The 23,150-nt window shown below is 40.5% G+C and overlaps 1 protein-coding gene across 1 annotated transcript in view; it reads right to left on the reverse strand.

The window, feature by feature from the left end:
- Positions 1–23,150, reverse strand: part of MDN1 (midasin AAA ATPase 1) — a 174,773-nt gene that overhangs the window by 145,802 nt on the left and 5,821 nt on the right. The window contains exons 2-9 of the mRNA XM_040474169.1: positions 20,587–20,813; positions 14,106–14,330; positions 13,484–13,591; positions 13,211–13,403; positions 10,215–10,457; positions 9,845–9,976; positions 7,074–7,177; positions 3,569–3,683 (exon numbers count right to left, since the gene is read on the reverse strand). Of these exons, the coding sequence (XP_040330103.1) occupies positions 3,569–3,683; positions 7,074–7,177; positions 9,845–9,976; positions 10,215–10,457; positions 13,211–13,403; positions 13,484–13,591; positions 14,106–14,330; positions 20,587–20,813 (1,347 nt within the window). The remainder of the gene's footprint in view (positions 1–3,568; positions 3,684–7,073; positions 7,178–9,844; positions 9,977–10,214; positions 10,458–13,210; positions 13,404–13,483; positions 13,592–14,105; positions 14,331–20,586; positions 20,814–23,150) is intronic.

Raw genomic sequence — 23,150 nt, forward strand, 5'->3', positions numbered from 1 at the left:
AGAGAGAGAATCCCATGCAGGCTCCATGCTGCCAGTGCAGAGCCAAATGCGGGGCTCAACTCACTAAGTGTTGAGATCATGACCTGAGCCGCAATCAAGGGTCAGACAGAGGCTCAACTGACTGAGCCACCAAGGCGTCCCAATACTTACTCTGATTTTAAACGAAATTCTAATAAGGTTTGTTATGTCATTTCTCCGCAAATGCAATCAGAAGCAGTTAATAGGAAAAGAGAAAGGAAGTGTGTAAAACCAAACCACAGTAAAACAATTAATGTTAAGTACTGATAAAAAGCAATTGATCTTTAAAAAGCAAACAACAGGGGCGCCTGGGTGGCGCAGTCGGTTAAGCGTCCGACTTCAGCCAGGTCACGATCTCGCGGTCCGTGAGTTCGAGCCCCGCATCGGGCTCTGGGCTGATGGCTCGGAGCCTGGAGCCTGTTTCCGATTCTGTGTCTCCCTCTCTCTCTGCCCCTCCCCCGTTCATGCTCTGTCTCTCTCTGTCCCAAAAATAAATAAACGTTGAAAAAAAAAATTTTTTTTAAAGCAAACAACAGGGGCACCTGGGTGGCTCAGTCGGCTGGGCATCCGACTGTCCAACTCTTGGTTTCAGCTCAGGTTATGATCTCGCAGTTCGTGGATTCAAGGCCCTCCTCCAGCTCTCTGCTGACAGCACAGTGCCTGCTTGGGATGCTCTCTCTCCCTTTCTCTCTGCCCCTCCCCTGCTTGCACGTGTGTGCTCTCTCTGTCTCTCTCAAAATACATAAATAAACTTAAAAAAAAAAAACTTTAAAACAAATAAAATTAAAATTAAAAAAAGCAAACAACAGAAATTAAAAGGCAAAAGATGTAGTCCTATTCACTTCAATAACTATTGAAAATTTTCTGCAGAATGATAATTAGTGCTCATGATATTGGTTCCAAGGTTTTATGATATGGACTTATTCAGCAAGTCTATTTTAAAAGGAAGGTAAATATGTATATATTAGAAATACTGTCATCCGGGGCACCAGGCTGGCTAAGTTAGTAGAACATGTGGCACTTGATCTTGGGGTCATCAGTTCCCACATCAGGTGTATAGTTAATACAAAAAAAATTTTTAAAGAAAAGAAATATTGTCATCCAATACATTTAAGTTACCTTGAAGGTATACTGTCATTCCAATTTGTATATGAAAGATGCACTTACTCTGTATTATGTAATATACACATATTTACAAAGATAAACAACTAAAGCCTTTTAACAAATGTCATCTGAAGTGGCAGATCTCATAGATTTTACTTCTTCATGTTGTTTTACTGAAGGATTTTACAACAAATATTGCTGAAAACATTGAATATGGATTAAAAATGAAAACAGAAAAATAACAAAATCAATAAATTCAATTAAATGGATACACGCACAGGTTTTTTAAATACAGAATATAAATTTTTGTGTAGGGATGGAACATTTATAAAATTGGTCATATATATTCATGACCTTGGCCACCACAAAATATAGACTATTTTCATCACCCCTTAAACAAACAGTTCCCTCATGTCGCTTCTGCAGTCAGTCCCTTCCCCCACACCCCTGCCTGTGGGAATCAGGAATCAGAATCCAATCCCTATGGTTCTGCTTTCAAGTCTGTCACATACATGTAATCATATAGGATGGAGCGTGTAGTTTGATTTCTCTTACTCAGCTATGGTTTTTGAGAATCATCTAACCACCACTTCGTGTATCACTAGTTTAGTCCTTTTTATTGCTGAGTAGTAATTCCACTATATAAGTGTGTAAATAGTTAATTTTTAAAATATAATTTGTTATTTCAGCAAGACGTCAAAGACAGCCTTCTAAGCATAAAATAAGTGGGGGTGACAGCAACAGAAATGCAATTCCTTATACTTCCCATGAGGTCAGCATAGGAGATTACTGTATTTTCTAACTAATATACACAAGTGTTTTCGCCACCAGTCACTTATTCAGGTGAATAAGAATTTATTAGTAAGTCCAGAAGTTTAAAAATAACAAGTGAGCCTCTCAAGGTCAACTATTTAAATATGATATACTTCATACAAGTGATGAGGTGAATGCTCCTATGGTACGTCCTTTGAACAGAATGACTCACAGCTGCTCATGACAGGAATGGAAAGATGAGCTTTGGCTTTTACTTTAAGAACACAAGTGAAAAAAAAATAAAGTAGCTGTAAATGCTGTTCTGATCCTTTCAATCCCCCCCCCAAAAAAAAAAAATCACACCTAAATGCGAACTTCAGTCCTTTTTAAAGAACAGATGGCAATTTAGGAATGAAAACTAAACATTCAAAGGTCTACAACTGCAAAAGAAAAGACTGCATGATAACACAGTAATACACCAAACAATTACAAATGGCAGGCATAGTGGATGCTGGGGACACTGGAGGGGCTACCGCTGCGGGCAGCAAAATGGGGAAAGACATACACAGAAATAAGACACCTGGGAACCAGAGTAAGATAAGAAATTCACAAGTCCAAAACAGGCTGCAGAGTTATAAAAAAAAAAAAAAAAAAAAAATCACACTGGCAAGAGAAGGCTTCTGAGAGATTGCACGATCAAGCCTTCTCCAGTAATATGGTGAAGTAGATACCGCCCTGAAAAACCCCCTCTGCTAATAAACAACTAAAATATTTGATAACGTTGTCTTGTCACTTATTTAAATAAAAACTTATACCAAGAGTAAAGCATCCTTCCCATCCTTCCCATGCCTGAATGATCACTGACAATGCATTTCTCTAAGATGAAGCATTGCAGATTAGGAAGCTTTCCAAATGAGGGAGTAGATACAAAGGGAAAATGAGAGGTTAGCAGGGTGAAGAGAGGTACACCTCATAATGATTAAGGATAACCAGCAAAAACTAAAGTGAATCAATGTGGAAAATAAAAAAAATAATAATTTATCTCAATTTTCATTAATACCCGGAACACAATGTACACTAAGTTGCTGGGTGTTAAAGACGTTAGTTACAAAACAACTTAGTAAACAAAAAAAGTTCTTTGGAAACAATGGAGAAAAATACACTCTGAGAATTATATGGTAATGAGGATGGGGCACCTGGGTGGCTCAGTCAGTTGAGTGTCTGACTCTTGATCTCAGCTCAGGTCATGATTTCACAGTTCGTGGGTTTGAGCCCTACTTTAGGCTCTACACTAACAGTGAGGAGCCTGCTTGAGATTCTCTCCCTCTCTCTCTGTCCATCGCCTGCTCATGCTTGCACACATGCGCTCTCTCTTAAAATAAATAAATAAACCTTAAAAAAAATGGTACTGAGGAATTACTGTTCATTTTATAGAGTATAATAAAGTTATTGTGATTACGCATGAAAATGCATTTAAGTTTTTAGAGATGCATAAGTATGAAACGTTTGCTTTCCAATATATTCGCAAATAAATACCAGACGAAGTTAGTACAGTAAAATGTTAGTACATTAACTATTAATGAGTATTTTGGTGATTCATTACACCATTTCCTCTATTTACATGTATATCTGGAACTCTTAACAATAAAAACTAAAGAAAAGAATCTGTACTTTCTCACTAATAACGACATACCTCATTCAGTTCTTTCTTATCCATGTTATCCATGTGAATTTTGGTCCAATATTTGTCTAGCAGAGCAGCATGACTATTTAGAGGTCGATACCAATTTCCTCCACAGCTCAAGAGTCTGTATTTCAAAATAAAAAAAATTATACAAAATTCCCAATTTTAATCTTTAATTATGCCTCTAGTTGCCCTTGCTAGACAATATCTCTTATATGAATAACACTCACAACCCCTTCTGGTGCCAGATATGCTGGGCTCATAGGGCAGAAGACAAATGAAAGGTTGCCAATTGACCCAAGTCTGACTCTTTTCCTAAGGGGGTACAATAGAGCTTTAACCAAGTTATTTTCTTTATCTATTTTATTTTTTTCTTCTAAATATGATATATTGGCAAGTCAGCTAACATACAGTACATATGGTGTACTCTTGGTTTCGGGAGTAGATTCCCATGATTCATCACTTATATACAACACCCAGTGCTCATCCCAACAAGTGCCCTCCTTAATGCCCATCACCCTTTTCTCCCTTCCCTCCTGCCACCTCCCCATCCACCCTGTTTGTTCTCTGTATTTAAGAGTCTCTTATGGTTTGCCTCCCTCCCTCTCTGTTTGAAACTATTTTTTCCCCTTCCCTTCCCCCATAGTCTTCTGTTGAGTTTCTCAAATTCCACATGAGTGAAAACATGTATCTGTGTTTCTCTGACTGACTTATTTCATTTAGCATAATACTCTCCAGTTCCAGCCACGTTGTTGCAAATGGCAAGAATTCATTCTTGTCATTACCAAGTAGTATTCCGTTGTATATACAAACCGCAACATCTTTATTCATTCATCAGCTGATGGACATTTGGGCTCTTTCCAGAATTTGGCTATTGCTGATGGCACTGCTATAAACATTGGGGTACATGTGCCCCTGTGAATCAGCACTCCTCTATCCTTTGGATAAATCCAAAGTGCTATTGCTGGGTTGTAGGGTAATTCTATTTTTAATTTTTTGAGGAAACTCCACACTGTTTTCCAAAGCAGCTACACCAGTTTGCATTCCAAAAACCAGTGTAAGAGGGTTCCCGTTTCTCCACATCACCGCCAGCATCTGTTGTTTCCTGAGTTGTTAATTTTAGACACTGACTGCTGTGAGGTGGTAGCTCAATGTTAATCAAGTCATTTTCTAATCACTGCAAATGATTCTATCAGGTGTTTTGATATTATTTTAATTAAAAAAATTTTTTTAATGTTTATTTATTTTGAGAGAGATAGAGTACAAGTGAGGAGGGGCAGAGAGAGAGGAAGCCACAGAATCCAGAGCAGGCTCCAGGCTCTGAGCTGTCAGCACAGTGCATGACGCTGGGCTCCAACTCACAAACTGTAAGATCATGCATGACCTAAGCGGAAGTCAGTCACTTAACTGACTGAGCCACCCAGGTGCCCCATCAGGTATTTTAATACGCATTTCTCTTCCTTAAGACATAACTTCAGGAAAGAGAAAACATAATCCAAGGCCGCTAGCATTAAAAGTAAGTTCACTGCTGGGGCACCTGGGTGGCTCAGTTGGTTAAGCATCAGACTTTGGCTCAGGTCATGATCTCACAGTTCAGGGGTTGGAGCCCTGCACTGGGCTCTGTGCTGACAGCTCAGAGACTGGCACCTGCTTCAGCTTCTGTGTCTCCCTCTCTCTCTGTCCCTCCCCCACTTGCGCTCTGTCTCTCAAAAATGAATAAACATTAAAAAAAAAATAAAGTTCACTGCTTATTACCAAAAGCTACTATACCAAAATTATTCAAAATTTCAAGAAGGAATATTCATTAAACACATACTTTGGCCAAGCCACAAGCCTACACCCAGGCCATTTCACATAATCCTCACAACTTCCTAAGGATATGGTACCCTACTTTTCTTCTAACGCATAAAGGAGGATGGGGCACCTGGGTAGCTCAGTCGGTTGAGTGTCCAACTTCGGCTCAGGTCATGATCTCACAGTTCATGAGTTCAAGCCTTGCATCAGGCTCTGTGCTGATGGCTCAGAGCTTGGAGCCTGTTTTGGATTCTCTCTCTCTCTGTCTCTCGCTCTCGCTCTCGCTCTTGCTCTCTGTCCTTCCCTGGCTCTGTCTCTCTCTCAAAAATAAACAAACATTAAAAAAAAATGTTTTTAAGAAGAGGTGGCAAGGTCCTTTGATCACTCAACTATGACTATAAATGGAAGAACCAAGAACTGAATTCAAGTCTGTCTGACACCTTTCTATGATGTCCCAGGACTTTCTGAGATATGAACATAGCAGGAAAGAACTTCACTGTTTCTATGAATGAAACCAGGGTTTATTTAAGAAAAAAAAAGCAAGGCCTAGCAAAGTGCTCCTTGAAAACCGTTAGGTTAACTCCACCCTCCGTCTGTAAATGTTCACTGAGGCAAACACTAATTTAACCACCACTAAAATACAATGTGACATTAGTATCATTCTTGGGCAGTTTAAGACCATGGGAAAGCTGTAAAGACACAGACTAGCAATAGGAAATAAACCACTACATCCATGTTGTTATAAAAGATAGACAAGAACATATACTAAGTTCGTTTAGGTTTTATTCCTTTGTTGATGCTTACGTTCAATTTTTTCACTGGTTAAAATTTACAGGTCATCATCACCACCATCGTGGCTAGCCATTAGTTAGTTGGGCACTTATTATGTAAGAAGTCTTTAACATAAATTATTTCATTTAATCTTTACCACCTACACCAAGTCATAAAGTAGGTATTATTAGCCCCATCATTATCAGACAAGCAAGATACACACAAATACAAAATGTAGTGTCAGGACTCAAACCTAGGGCTGTCTGACAACAGTTCCACTGGTGATTATTTCTGAAAACATGAAACAAGGTGTAGTTTTAAAAAAACTGGATATTTTTAAGTGGGGGGGGGAAATACCCTCTCATTTTCTGATTTAGTTATCTCTATTTAAAATAGGAATGAAGGGGTGCCTAGCTGGCTCAGTCATTACAATATGCAATTCTTGATCTGCAGGTTGTGAGTTCAAGCCCCACGTTGGGCACAGAGCCCACTTAAATTTTAAAAAGCTACAGGGGCACCTGGGTGGCTTAGTTGATTAAGCATCCAACTCTTGATTTCAGCTCAGGTCAGGATCACAGCTTGTGGGATCAAGCCCCATGTCATGCTCTGTGCTGAGTTTGCAGCCTGCTTAAGATTTTCTCTGCCTCTCTCTCTCTCTGACCCTCTCCCCCACTAGTGCACTCTCTTTCTCTAAAAATTAAAAACAAACAAACAAAAACTTCAGTAATCAAAGACAAATGGTGTAATGACAAATGAACAACGGAACAAAATAGAGAGTGCTGAAACAGAATCAGGTATTTTTAAAAATAAGTAAGGAATGAAAATTGGATCTGTCATCACTTGCTTAAAGTGGGCCCAGGAAACTCTATTCCAGGGATTTTGGACTCTAGTGTGGGAATGTATGAGGAAAAGCCTCCACAGTGGAAACAGAAAGGTTAATAGGACATACCTCCTAGTTGCAAAGAACTGAAATCCAGGAGCCACTTTCAGACAGTCACCTCGGCCGGGAATCAAGAGCTCTCCGTTCTCCAAGAGAGGGATCAGCACAGAAACCTAAATCACAAAACCCCACTGATAAAGCTATTAAAGCAACAACAACAACAATAAACCCTTCTCTCCAAATGATGAGCACATCTGTAAAGGAAACCTTAATTCTCATAGCATGAACTGGGTCCAAAAGGCAGGCAGGAATGTCTGAGCCACCTATACTCTGACAGAATGATTTATTCATTCAACATTCACTAAGTGTCTACTATGGACTAGAAACAAGCAAGACACTAAAAATCCAGGCATGACTGAGGCTTTACAGCCAAGCATCTGATGGAATAGCCATGCAAACCACCATACAGCATGACCCCAGAGCTCAAGATAGAGAGTGGCTATGAATCAGAATGGAATGGTGTAGAAGCAGGGCAGTGAAGCCATCCCAGAGGTAATGATATTCACTCAGTCTTAAGTCTGAGCAAGAATTAGCCAGGTTTGGTGGGAGAGATATGGCACAAACTAAACTCCATGTAAAAATATTCAAATGGATAAAACTCTTTGTTCCTAAGAGTATGTCATAAAAGGATTCTGTTGTTAGGGCAGAATGTGCATATGAAGTAGTGGAAAACTACAAAACTTAGAGATAAATGACTAGGGGTCTCCTGTGCTGACTAGGATACATCAAACTTCTGGCTTGCTAACTGTGGCAGAAAAGGTTGTTCTGAGAACGAGCAGACAAGCTCCATTTTGGACATCTTGAACTTCCACCAGCTAAGGGACATTCAAGTAGATATTTCCGACAAAAAGGTGGACTAGACATACGGATCTAGGGAACATGAGTTTATACAGGAAGTTTAAAAAGAAAAACCAAAGTAAGAAGTCCAAAGAGTCCAGTCTATACAAAATGGGACTCAATGTAGAATTTTATGATGTTTATCAAATATTGGCAAAGGGAGACCAAGATAGAAACTGTCAGTTTGGTCTTGAATCAGGACCTGGTCATCAAGGAATATAATTAACTATAGGACAGGGATGGATCCCTAGGCTCCATCATGGCCTGGATGGACTATCTCTTATGTTCATCTATCTTCTTTGGCTCTAATTCCACAATCCATAATCCTAATGACTTCCCAGGTACCCTGGTATCTAAAAAACATGCCAGGGAAGACAGCACTAGAAAATGAAAGGCCTTAGTTTTGGTGTGGAGAGGAGGAAAAAAAAAATGAAGAAGAAAACAGAAAAGAAAGTGAAAACCCTCAGCAAATATTTGGCCGTGTAGCTTATGTTTCAGTTGTATTATTAAGTCTCATTTGTAGGAGTCAGCCTTAGCTCTGAGCTTATTAAGAAAACTAAGTTTCCGGTCCTATAAAACTGAGCATTAAGACCTTAGGACATGGTATGTCAATGAGACTCAAGAAACAAAACAAAACAAAACAAAAGGGAGAGAGAGAGACAGAGACCCTAGAACATGGTAATCATATTATGAGGCCCTACCTGGGCCAGTAATTCCATTACATCTTTACTTCATCAGACTGTAAAATCATCGCAATACACATGCATTTATAGCTACTCCTTCCCCTTCATATTTTCCTAAATCTACACATACAAACACACACACACTCTCACGTTATTCTCCTATCCAAAAGGTACTTTAGGTTCATGATTAAAAAAAAAAAAAAAAAAAAAAATTAAAACCAATCTCAGGAAAATGTGCCCAAGGAAGAATTTTTCATTCTGCAATACATTTTTGTCATACTTTACAAAATATAGAGGAAACATGGACTGCCTGCATAGTTATTTTGATACACATAGAAAAGTAATCTTTAAAAAATGAAAATATACGTCCAGTAGATTTTCCTTAATGAAACCAAGACAAGATACTCTTGTTACATCATCTCTTCTTCATCTGTCCTCAGCCCACTGCTCTATGGATGCCATAGCTAGGAAGTAGGGTCTCAAAGTTCTCAGTGTATCTGTAACATTGGTAAGATGTTTCCCACAAGGCCTATTCTTGGAAAGGTTATGAAACTAGTCACATAATTTAACTAAAGGAGGAAAAAACTACAGTGAAATTGGTCACATATCCGATTATAGTAGTTCCCCCTATCCACACAGTGTATGTTTCAACACCCCTGGTGGATGTTTGAAATTGTGCATAATACAGATCCCTATTTACAGTATACTTTTTCTTACACAAACATACCTATGATAAAGTTTAACATAAACTGGCAAGGTAAGAGATTAACAACAATAACAGTAAAATAGAATAATTCTAACAATATACTATAAAAAAGATATGTGAATGGAGTCTCTCTTTCTCAAAGTATCTTATTGTACTGTACTTACCCTTCTTGTGGAGATGAAAGATGATAAAATGCCTAGGTAACAGTGAGGTGAATGACCGAGGCACTGTGACATAGCGTCAGGCTACTACTAACCTTCAGAAGACACAGGAGGAGAATCATTTGCTTCAGGACCGTGGGTAACCACAGGTAACTGAACGGCAGATAAGGGGGGACTACTCTACTGAATGAAACAGCACCAGTGGAATTTTATCAATTTTCTATCAAAAAAGAGACAAGCCAAGTAATCCTACCTCAAACCAGATTAGGTAGGCAACCATGAATGAGCTTTTTGCAAAACATACCATCTCAAATCAAACACACCTCCCAGAATCACTATTAACCAAATGCTCTTCAAAGGTAGAATCAGCAAATAATTAGTGAGATGACATACCACATCTAAAGGGGCATAGTCAATATCCTCCAGAAGGATCCAGTGTCCCTTTGTGGCTGCCTGTGTCAGGGTACCAGGTTGCCACACAAACTCTCCTGGGACATCTGTGCACCGATACATTCCCAACAGCATCTACAGGAAGAGGTAAAAGTAATTACTGACACCACACATCTGAGATACCAATTGCTATAACCTTTGATTAATTGTTAAACTTCTATACAGAAATAAGCAGGCACTTGAGGTTTTTACAGCTTGGTCCCATCAGTTATGAAGACCAAGGACTATTCTCACATCCCTTAGCAAAAACAATACTTTAATGCAAACATTTATAAGCATGCTAATCCACCAAAACCTGCCATTTCTTAATTACCTTACTGTCGGTCTGATCTCCAAGCTGGACTTTAAGAAGCTGAGGGGGCTTCCTTCTACCCGTCATTGCACCTAAGTATTCAACTAAGGAAGTTTTGCCACATCCTATCGGTCCTTCCAACAACACAGCATTCTGAGAAGCCACTGCCACAGCCAGCGTCTGAAGATTTTTGCAGATTGAATCAACCAGCACATAAGACCTAAAGGCCAGCTCCTGTTCACGAGAAGAACTTCTATTACTAGCCTAAGGAGGCAAGTGAAAAATAAAAGGCATGTCAACAGTCTTTCCTCCAAAGGGTACACATTAGTTTCTACAACAATGCTTCCACTGACCTTTACATAAACCTCTAAATTACTAGTATCAGAACTATAGTAACCATAGGTAGGTTATCCAAAATAGGATCTTTTTTCCTTCTGGCAGAAATTTGCTAACAAATTTAAGGAAAGTCTCCCAAAGTTTAAGAAGTCAAAAAAGTTGACACATGAGGGATGGGGGCAAACCTAATCTCATGAAGAGATTTTTATTTGTTTTCCTTCCTCTCGCCACATTCTAAGATTTCGTTATCTAAGATCAAGAATGTAAACAATAGGGGCGCCTGGGTGGCTCAGTCGGTTAAGCGGCCGACTTCGGCTCAGGTCATGATCTCACAGTCCGTGAGTTCGAGCCCCGCGTCGGGCTCTGTGCTGACAGCTCAGAGCCTGGAGCCTGTTTCAGATTCTGTGTCTCCCTCTCTCTGACCCTCCCCCATTCATGCTCTGTCTGTCTGTCTCAAAAAAATAAACGTTAAAAAAAAATTAAAAAAAAAAAGAATGTAAACAATAGGGGTGCATGGCGGGCTCAGTCAGTAACAGTATGTGTCTTGGTCTCAAGCTGCATGTTGGGCATGGAGCCTACTTAAAAAAAAAAAAAATGCACACAACTATTTACAAATCAGGGAAATCAAATCAGGGAAGTATGAACACTAAAAGGATGTTTTGTATTATAAAATTGTTACATTTTTTTCAGGTGTAATAAAGAATAATGGCTTTTTTAAAGTTCTTTTCCTTTATACGTATTGAAACATTTAGGCACGAAATGATGTGACATCTGAAAGTTGCTTCAAAATAAGATGGTGTGGGGAGAGTATGCAGCAGTATAAACGAAAGATAATTAACCATAAATTTATAATTACTGAAGCCAAGTGATGGGCACATGGGGATTCATTACACTAGTTTTTCTACTTTGGAATATGTTTGATATTTTCCATAACAAAATGTGAAAATGTGAAAAATAATAACTGCTCCCAATATGTTTAATGGATAGAGTTTCAGCTTTGCAAGATGAAAAAGTTCTGGAGTTTATTCACACAACAATGTGAATATATTTAACACCACTGAAGTGCATACTTAAAAATGTTTAAGATGGTTGGGGCGCCTGGCTGGCTCAGACAGTAGAGCATATGACTCTCGATCTCAGGGTTGTGAGTTCAAGCCTCAGGGTGGGGATAGAGTTTACTTACTAAAAAAAAGTTTAGGATAGTAAATGTTGTATTTTACTGCATTAAAAAGAATTTCAAATAATAATGTACCTAATATAATATAGGAAAAAAGATCTCTTGGAAAAGTGGAATTTTAAGAACTTTTAAGGAATAGTAGCTTCTCAAACATGGCTAGTCTCCTATAGATATGTGAAGACAAAATGAGATTCAGGGCCGAAGTTCCTGAACTCTCTGCAGAGCTGTTACTCTCAGCAACTTAGCAGGCAGGCTGGGCCATAGCAACCATTCTGTACTTCTGCCCCAGTGCCTAGCCACTGGTACTCAACATCAAACCTACCACAACTACAATCATTCCCTATGTTAAAATTCTAATGCTCCAAACCTTATCTATATTAGAAAAATGGTTAGGGTTTGGGGGATCTTAGTGACTAGAGGGAAACACAAGGGCCTGCGGAAGCGCTGGTGTCCTAGTGCTAGGTACGTAGATATATTCAGTTCATGAATAATCATTGAGCTGTACATTTAAGATGTGCATTTTTAAAATGCATATTATGCTTTTTTTTTTTTTTTTAAACTGTACTACCCAATGGATAAACCAATGGTTCAAGGAATGACCCAGGTCTTCTTCCAAAAAGAAAACTGGGTGAACCTGACCATCACACAAAGTGACAACTAACTAAAAACTGGCTGTGAATAGCTTCAGATTACAGAGCTAGATTTTGATCTATAAGCTTTTCCAAAGTGTGGGTCTGGAGCCATATTTTTGGAAAGAAGCTCATTTCATATGATAGGGGGAAAGCTCACTACAGTTACTAGTCTCCTACCTAACAACCAAAAAGAATATTCTGAAAAAAAGGTTGCTGGGAGTTATACCTGGGCCTGGCACCGTCTCTACAAAGGGCAGCCCATGGGTCTCCGGGCCAGTCATTCTACCTTTGTTTTACATAAATATGGTATCACAACACGCGCTACCCAACTTCACAGAGTTACTGTAGCAAGTAAATAAGAGAGTATATGGAAGTGCTTTGCTAACGTTAAAAGCATCACATCGACATCATTAGACTTTCTAATTTTTTTTTTTAATTTTTTTTTTCAACATTTATTTATTTTTGGGACAGAGAGAGACAGAGCATGAACAGGGGAGGGGCAGAGAGAGAGGGAGACACAGAATCGGAAACAGGCTCCAGGCTCCGAGCCATCAGCCCAGAGCCTGACGCGGGGCTCGAACTCCCGGACCGCGAGATCGTGACCTGGCTGAAGTCGGACGCTTAACCGACTGCGCCACCCAGGCGCCCCCAGACTTTCTAATTTAACATCAAACAGAGACAAAGAAACTATCAGAGAAGAGGACCCTGGGTAAATTTTCCTTAATCGATTCTGAATAGTTCTGTACATGGAATAGCAATTTGGAAAACTCAACTCGGCTCACACCTATAACACACAGTCCAGCCAAGGAAAAAAGCACACTCAATGTTTAAGAGGGGAGAAGAGGACACACATCCCACTAATGCCAATATACCTGCTCTCCAGGGGCTGGTGGCTGCCCAGGCAGCACCACGCCACAGACAGCAGTCACCCTGGCAGAGAGATCAGCTGAAACAAGATGGCCCTGTAAGTACTGCAGCTCTTTCTCTTTACGCCAAAGGGAGGCTTCTGGATTAGCCAAAACCAAGGCCTTCTCCAAGTCCTGCAGCTGGGCCTCTTCTAATAACCTGAGGAAAATGAGTATCTCATTAGTTACTTTAATGCACTGTAAGGCTACATCAAGATCTCCAGGAATCCTCCTTCTTACCTTAACCTGAAATGGATCAGTTCCTCAGTATTAAAAATCTTCTTAAGGAATGATAACTTGTGCTCTTCATTCATACAGGTGACCAAAGCAAGACAATTGGCTGTGTACCTGGAGAAAACCAAAGTACACATAAACTTAGGAAAAGCAATTGATTCTCAAGAAAAAAGAAATTTTTCTCGCCAACTAAACATTAGAAAAGGGAATCTTAGGAGTGCCTGGCTGGCTTAGTGGGTAGAGCATGTAACTCTTGATTTCAGGGTTCTAAGTTCGAGCCCCATGTTGGGTGTAGAGATTACTAAAAACTTAAAAAAAGAAAAACTTTAAAAAGAAAAAAAGGAAATCTTATAGAATTAATACATTTCAATACATTTGAGAATAGAAAATACAAATCAAGTATGATGAATTCACCTGATAGAACTTGAAAAAGGCAGAACTCCATTAAGTATCATCTCATTTGCCACTGAGGAGATGCATGATTAAGGAAAGGAACGAGGAACCCAAAAGGCACCAGAACAAAAACAACACATTTTACATAGCTTCCTTTCCTGCCTCATCACAGAACTCTACACTCCTTATACCACCCCCACACTTGAAGCACCAGAAAATTCCAGGAGCTACACACCAGCGGACCAAGGTGTCATGGCTTCTGAGGAGAGGGACACACACACTCCAGTCCCAGAGCTCCCGGAACACAGACTGCTCGTTCTGCAGAAACTTGTAAGCTGCTTCCATTAGGTCCCGGAGCTTCATCCGCCTGCGCCCATAGCGGACTGGATTAGCATCTGAACTCTCTAGGAAGAGTCTTTGGAAGACTGGAGAAGTGTCCTTGAAATACCTCAGGGCAAACCTTCAGAAAAAGAAATTTTTTTTTCATTTGTTGGTGAGGATTTCAAAGTATGCTTTTCTACTTTGAGACAGGCCAGCAGAATACAACAGGAATTTCCAAGGGTCTGAGAATAAAGAGACAAATAGTGAAGCTACCCAATCCTAAGACTGTATCCTGTTCAAATTCAGGAACCAGGACAATGGCATGAGATGTCTAAGAGAATACAAAACCACAGGTACTTATTGCAAGTGTTTTCCACTGAAAATGCACTAGTTTTCAATAAACATTTATTGACCTCTCACTAGAAGCCAGATGCTGTTAAGTTCCAGGAGTACAAAACCAAGGAGATACTTTCCTTGAGGAGCTTGCTATCTACCAAGGAAGACAGTCACTTACAGAAACAAGAGGCACAAAGAAAAAAGATTCAGCTAAACCAACAGGGCTGGGGGGGGGGGGGGGGGAGTCAAGAAGAGATGCTTTGGTTGCATCTGAAGATGAGAACAGATTTCTGTGGAACACAAAAGGAAGGCAGTAAAAGTGGAAAAGATGGACAAAAAGATGGAAGGAAGTTCTTTATACATTCTGGATATTAATCCCCTAATGGATAGGTGACTTGGAAATATTTTCTCCCAATCTGTACATTGTCTCTTCATTCTTGTTTCCTTGGCTGTGCTGAAGCTTTTTAGTTTGATGTCCCATTCGTCTATTTTTGGTTTAGTTGCTTGTGCTTTTGGTTTCATCCAAAAAAAAAATCACTGTGAAATCTAGTATTAGGAAGCAATCTCTTCCATCAGCCTGTTCCAGAGTTGCAACCTTTTACAATAACTTAGTGAACTAGTGGTCAGTAACAGAATCTTCAGGAGCCCACTGGGAATGCGACAGAGCAGCTGCAGGGGCCATTCGAATCTGCTTTCCAGAGCGATTTGCACTGAAGCACCAGGGAAACATACCCTACATCGCTGGCTCAATAAATCCCCAAACATAAAACTGTTATGAGAGGGAGAGAGAATGAGAACTCAGGAGATGGGTGGGAAGGCTTAGACTTCCACAAGCAATCCGGGCAAACAGAAATAGAGTCTTGGTAAGTTAACACTCACAATATTCTGAAGAAGACTGGACAAATGGGACTTAGAAGATTCAGCTGTGGCTCAGAAGAGACCTGGCTGGGGGCGCCTGGGTGAGTCAGTCTGTTGAGCGACCAACTTTTGATTTCAGCTCAGGTCATGATCTCACAGTTTGTGGGTTTGTGAGATTGAGCCTTGTGCCTCAGGCTCTGTGTGGACAGTGCAGAGTCTGCTTAGGATTCTCTCTCTCCCTCTCTCTGCCCCTCCTCTACTCACATGCATATACACTACCTCTCTCAAAATAAACTTAAAAAGAAAAAGAGAGAAACTTGGCAGAGTGAGAAAAAGAAAAGAGATTTAAGAGGTAACATATCACACTGTTAATAACAATTATCTCTAAAAAGTAGGATTTCAGGGTGAAATTCCAGGACTTCCACTTTTTGCAATTCTGTATTGTTATTATTTAAATGTATCACCTTTGAAATTAAAAACAAAAACAGGACTTTTTTTTTTTTCTCCACAAGGATGCTGTCAGAATAAGTACAATCATTCTTTGGGGGAGAGAGGCTGGTATTCCACTAGCTCAGAGGCAGATGATGTTGGCAGCACATGTGAAACCAGCCGGCAGTAACAAACAGAGAAGCAGCAACCAAGTGGTCAACCTGACTCAGGGTTGACCTTCCTTCCTTGAGGAAGACCGGGGGAAATAAGCCGAGTGCACTGGCAATGGCCTACATCTGTGCGGCCAGTGCAAGGAAGAGAATTGTGGTCCACCATAAAAATACAAAGGGGAACTGGTCAATATTCTCTCCCAAACTTACTTAACTACAGCACCCTTTTCTCCAAAGACCCATCACTTTCAGGGAGTGCTCTAAAATTCTGATCTAAACAACAATAAAGCATTTTTAGCCAGATAATAACATGATCAGTTTTTGCCTTAGAGAATATCCAAAGATTGAGGAGAAGTTCTCTTTCCTGGAGTAAGATAGTCATAAGGCCTAAAATACAGCAAGGAATATCACCCAGTTAAACATCTAATCTTGGATGAGCCACTCGGACAACTCATCAGTCTTTCCAGCATCCAGAAGTAAGACCTGCAGTCCAGTCCTGGCTCTGACAGAGCTACTTAGTTTACTTCTCTAAAGATATGAAATAAGACTAACAGTGCCTTAAGATGTTACAGTATAAAGATTGAAGGGTGCTTAAATGGCTCAGTTGGAAGAACACATGACTCTAGATTTTTTTTTTATTAATTTTTTTTAACATTTATTTATTTTTGAGACAGAGAGAGACAGAGCATGAATGGGGGAGGGTCAGAGAGAGAGGGAGACACAGAATCCAAAACAGGCTCCAGGCTCTGAGCTGTCAGCACAGACCCGATGCAGGGCTCAAACTCACGGACCGCGAGATCATGACCTGAGCTGAAGTCGGACGCTCAACCAACTGAGCCACCCAGGCGCCCCCACATGACTCTAGATTTTGAGCTGTTAGTGTGGAGCCCGATGTGGGGCCTGAACTCACAAACTATGAGATCACGACCTGAGCTGAAACCAAAAGTCAGATGCTTAACTGACCGAGCCACCCAGGTGCCCCAAAAAGTAAAATCTTTGGGGGAAAAACAAAACAAAAAAAAGAACTTGGAAACCTAATATGTTAGGATAGAGAAAGAATCAATACACCAGGATTGCACTCACAAAGTCCTGACAAAAAACCTGCCAAAAAGTAAAATGTGTTCAAGGATTCTAGAATCAAAAACAATGAACAAACAACAACAAAATGGTAATTATGTGAAGTGAAAGATGTGTTAACTAACCTTACTGTGGCAAATATTTCACAATATGTACATGTATCAAATCACTATGTTTTCTACCTTCAATTTATACAATATTATATGTCAATAAAAATATATCTCAATTGAATCTCAATAAAGCTGGGCAGGGGAAGGGGGAACACAGTAATGAACAAATAATATAAGCAAGATTAAAAAAAATGTTTAAGGGGCGCCTGGGTGGCTCAGTTGGTTAAGCGTCCGACTTCGGCTCAGGTCATGATCTCACGGTTCATGGGTTCTAGCCCCGCAATCAGGCTCTGTGTTGACAGCTCAGAGCCTGGAACCTGCTTTGGATTCTATGCCTCCCTCTCTCTGCCCCTCCCCCACTCATTCATTTTCTCTCTCTCTCTCTCTCTCTCTCTCTGTCAAAAAAAATAAATAAACATTAAAAAAATTAAAAGAAAAAAAAAAAGAAATGTTTAAGACTACTAAAGAACCTCATGGAAGCCCCAAACACCTTGGGCTCAGAAAGAGATATGTACCAGTAAATGAAGGGCAAGCACTAGGATTCTAGGGAGCTTGACTGGGATCCTCCTTTCCAGTCTGTCTCTCTCTCTCTCTCTTTTTTCCTAGATCTTCATTGCCATCCTATTTCTCTTCTCTGCATTCTTTTTCTCTTCCCTCTTCCTCCACAATCTGCCACAATACAAAACTTTCTCTGATTTTCAAGAGGATAACATTCATTCTTCTTTAATGATTTTTTTGCTCCCCTTAAGTATTTGGCTAACATCTCTATTAGCATTATATTCAATTGTTTGCAAAATACAAGAACCCATTATACTTGACTTTCTTACCCCCATGATGTGGCCCCAAGAGAGGTCTTCTATATTTATCTACTGAATGAATGACTGTATCCTATCTAAATATATTTGGTATATCCCTAACACATTAGGTATATTTCCTCTACAGAGGAAATTTAGGGCACATGCTGAACTAATGAGCTACAATTCTTAAATCTGAAAATCAAAATCTCATTCTACATCATTGTCTATAATTCATTTCATATCATGTATTGATTCATTTACACATAGCTCCTTTTTTTTATGGCTTGTTTTTAAGTTACTCTAGCACAAGAAACTTCATAAACTGCATTATATAATTTTTGAAATAAGGTGGGAGTGTAAATAAAATATACTGCCTTGGCAAAATGAAAAGAAGAAAAAGTAGGGGTGTGCTCTGTGTTCACATGCATTTAATAAGAACATAAAGTGCAAAGCGGATGGGAAACCAGATGTAACTAATCCATCATTTTTTTTTTAATTTTTTTTTTCAACGTTTATTTATTTTTGGGACAGAGAGAGAGGGAGACACAGAATCGGAAACAGGCTCCAGGCTCTGAGCCATCAGCCCAGAGCCCGACGCGGGGCTCGAACCCACGGACCGCGAGATCGTGACCTGGCTGAAGTCGGACGCTTAACCGACTGCGCCACCCAGGTGCCCCACTAATCCATCATTTTAATGATTCTCAAACACAATCCAGAAGCACTGTACCACAAAGGCCTAGGAGAAACGGGGGTTCAAGTTATCCACACGTCAATTCTATATAGTAAGTACAGGGCAGTCAGTACACGTTATGAAATGGTACCACAGTCAAGTACATCAATGAGTACTAAGTGAGGCCACAATCTCAACCTTCAATCAACCCACAGCTTATGTTCCTAATTACCACGTATAATGATGATATTTGCTGTATATCTTCTAGTTCCATTAAACTGGGCCCATTTTTCCCCCTCCCCTTTTAGAAAAGCTCATACAGGGGTACCTGGGTGGCTCTGTGGGTTAAGCGTCCGACTGCGGCTCAGGTCATGATCTCACGACTTGTGAGTTTGAGTCCTGCATTGGGCTCTGTGCTAACATTTCAGAGCCTGGAGCCTGGAGCCTGCTTCACACTCTGTGTCTCCCTCTCTCTCTGCCCCTCCCCCGCTCATGCTCGCTCTCTCTCGCTCACACGCTCTCTCTCTCACTCTGTCTCAAAAATAAATAAACGTTAAAAAAAAAAAAGAAAATCTCATACAAATTATGGTTTCTGCCAAGAGTTCAGTTCTTATTCCCTTCATTCATGAACCAGATTAGAGATCATACTTCTAACAAAGCCAAATGAAAACTAATAAATAAGGAATGGATATAAGGGATACTCTTATTAGTTGCAAAGATACTACTCAAGTTTAGAGTGAAAGTTCTTCACCTTCTCAATTAAAAAAACCCTAATACTCATTTTGCTGGCCCTTTACTCCATACCAACAGTATTTTGCTATTAATATAAAAGACAAAGGCAGATACAGTGGTATGTGCCTGTAGCCCCCGCTGTTCAGGTGGATGAGGCAGGAGGAGGATTGCTGGGCTATAGTTCTTGACTGCAATGCACTATGCTGATCTGGTGCACAATAAGTTTGGCATCAATATGGTGACCTCTCAGAAGTAGGGGACCACCAGGCTGCCTAAGGAAGGGTGAACCAGCACAGGCTGGACACAGAGCAGATCAGAAGAGAAATACATTAGGGGTGCCTGGGTGGTTCAGTGGGTTAAGTGTCCGACTTCAGCTCAGGTCATGATCTTGCAGTTCGCGAGTTCAAGCCCCGTGTCAGGCTCTGTGCTAACAGCTCGGAGCCTGGAGCCTGCTTCGGATTCTGTCTCCCTCCTTCTCTGCCCCTCCCCTGCTTGAGCACTGTCTCTCCCTCTCTCTCAAAAATAAATAAAGATTAAAAAAAAAAATTTTTTTTAAGAGAAATACATTAGAATCCAGTTCTTTTTTTTTTTTTTTAACGTTTATTTATTTTTGAGACAGAGAGAGACAGAGCATGAACGGGGGAGGGGCAGAGAGAGAGGGAGACACAGAATCGGAAGCAGGCTCCAGGCTCTGAGCCATCAGCCCAGAGCCTGATGCGGGGCTCGAACTCACGGGCTGTGAGATCGTGACCTGAGCCGAAGTCGGACGCTTAGCCAACTGAGCCACCCAGGCGCCCCTAGAATCCAGTTCTAATACAACTTCTCACAAAACTGTTTTGGACAGATTATAGAAAGTTAGAAAGGACACCACAGCTCTTCTAACGTCACCCTTCAGCTACTCCAGCAAGCAGCCATCTGAAATGGATGCTATAAGAGCCTCAGATGAAACTCTTTTTAAATCTGCCTCATCTCACCAGATGATATAATTCTTGAAGCCAAAGAACACATCATGGCCAGTTTTCCAGACCCATCCTGATGGCCAAGACTTCAAAGAAACCTAGTAAATGGTAATAAATTGTTAATAAACAGTACCACTTATCTTCCTTCTTTCTTGTATTTCTCCTCTTCCCTTCTCAGCTCACACCCCTTTACTTTCCAGGAGACAGCAGGTTCTACTACCTCAAGGAGAAAAGTGAAGAATAAAGCTGTTACTCACGGGAGGACGTCAGGATGGTTACAAATGAGTTTGCTCATTGACACACAGAGCCGTTCGTGTAGATCGTGGTTGATTTGGCCTCCGGCTTTAATGGCTTCAGCATTCCTTTCCAACAAATCCAAAAGAAGAGGGCGCAGCTGGCGACCAACCAGCACAGTACAGTCTTTATCCAGAAGTAATTGTGCTAAGGTGCTCAGGATACACTGGCGATCTTGAGGTGTCCACACCTGAGAGAAAGGCAAAACAATGTATCTATGTAAATGCTGCTTGTTAGCACTGCTGCAAAAGGGAAAAAGTCCTAGCTTAGAATCAAAACATCCAATTTCCACATATCATAAATGAGTTTATCTTATAAAACATAGAAAAGGGCTTTGCAATAGAAGAGTGCAGTTAATTTAACGTGAAAGGCTGTCATAAAGAAGTTTCAGTCCACTGAGGTTTGAGGAAAAGGACTGATACCTGAATTCCATGTAAAATGCTACCGTCTCATATTGCTAGTGTGCACGCGGGTCTACACAACCCCTGCTGCCGACAATGAGACAGCAGGTTTAAAATACTCACCAAGTCCAATGCTGAGTTTATGCTAAGGCGTTTCACACAAAACATTTACCTATTAAGACTGCAGCTTGAGCACAACCTAAATACCGCATGCAAAAATATAACAATTTTTTCCAAAGTTCTCTCTCAAAAAAGGTCACCTTACACCTGAGCTCTTATGAAGTCTTTCAAATTATAGGGCATTCACTCATAAAAACACCTAGGTTTTTTGTTTGTTTGTTTGTTTGTTTTTTTGAGAAAGAGAGAGAGAGCTCACGTACACATGTGTGAGCACACACTCAAGGGACAGAGGTAAAGGGAGAATCTTAAGCAGGCTCCATGCCCCATGTGAGGCTCCATCTCACAACCATGAAATCATGACCTGAGCCGTAATCAAGTGTTGGATGCTTAACCAAATGAGGCACACAAGTGCTCCAAAAATTCCTAATTCTTTTTTTGAAAAAAAAATTTTTTAATGTTTATTTATTTTTGAGACAGAGAGAGACAGAGCACGAGTGGGGGAGGGGCAGAGAGAGAGAGAGACACAGAATCCGAAACAGGCTTCAGGCTCTGAGCTGTCAGCGCAGAGCCCGATGCGGGGCTCAAACCCACAAACCATGAGATCATGACCTGAGCCGAAGTCAGACGCTCAACCGACTGAGCCACCCAGGAGCCCCCAAAAATTCCTAATTCTGAACAAAGCACTGAGTGGGGAAAGATGTTATTTTGGAACAATTTCTATCAATATTAGCCTGCAAGGAAATTTTAACAGATTTGGTCATGATTCACAGGGACATGCTATGAAGCCCTCTAAAGATATCATTCAAAAAAGTAGATAGTAAGTGGTTATATTGTGAAGAAAAAGAAACACATCACTTACAAAATGAATGAAAAAAAGTGCAACTGTCCTAGACATGTTATATAGAAACTTGTGAGTTGGGAAAAAAATCTCCAGAGAGAATATCACTTCATGAACCTTCTCTTGAAAAGATAATCTGGAAAACAGGGTTAGATGAATCAGATACTAAAAATGGGAAAAGGGGCGGGTGGGGTGGTTCAGTCAATTAAACACCCGACCCTTGATTTCAGCTCAGGTTGTCTCAAGGTCATGAGATGCAGATCAAGCCCCGAGGTCAGGCTCTGTGCTGGGTGTGGAGCCTACTTAAGATTCTCTCCACCCCTGAGGGAAATGAGGAAGGGGCGCCTGGGTGGCTCAAGGAGTTAAGCATTGGACTCTTGATACTCTTGATCTTGGCTCAGGTCTTCATCTCAGGGTCCTGAGTTCCAGCCCCACACTGGACACCACGCTGAGTGTGGAGCCTACTTAAAAAAAAAGAAAACAAGATACTTAGCCTTTTTTTCTTTTTTGAAGTAAGCTCTACACCCAATGTGGGACTTGAACTCATAGCCCCGAGATCAAGAGTCACATGCTCCATCAACTGAGTCAGCCGGGTACCCCTCAGTGTTTAACTTTAAAACAAGCAGCTGTACCAGTTTACACCTACCAGCAATGTCTGAGACCTCTGGTTGCCACATAACTTCACCACCACATAGTATGGTCAGTTGAAATTTTAGTCATTTTAGAGAAGGGGGAATGGAATCTGGTGCTTTTATCTGAATTTCTCTGATGCCAAAGATGTTGAGAATTTTTTCAAGTGTTTAATGGCCATTTATTTATCATCTGTTGTACATTTGTTCAATCTTTTATCCATTTAATTTTTTTTTTTTTTTTAGCATTTATTCATTTTTGAAAGACAGAGAGACAGAGCATGAGCAGGGGAGGGGCAGAGAAAAAGGGAGAAATAGGATCTGAAGCAGGCTCTAGACTCTGAGCTATCGGCATAGAGCCCGACATGGGTCTCGAACTCACAGACCGAGAGATCATGACATGAGCTGAAGTCAGACGGTGAAATGACTGAGCCACACAGGTGCCCCATCTTTTATCCATTTTGAAACTGGGTTGTTCACATATTAACTGTGATGCTAGCTATTAAGTTTTTGTAGATGCTCTGTATCAGCTTGAGGAC

Source organism: Herpailurus yagouaroundi, unplaced genomic scaffold, assembly GCF_014898765.1.
Source record: "Herpailurus yagouaroundi ecotype Mexico unplaced genomic scaffold, PumYag 139, whole genome shotgun sequence".
Taxonomy (NCBI): Eukaryota; Metazoa; Chordata; class Mammalia; order Carnivora; family Felidae; genus Herpailurus; species Herpailurus yagouaroundi.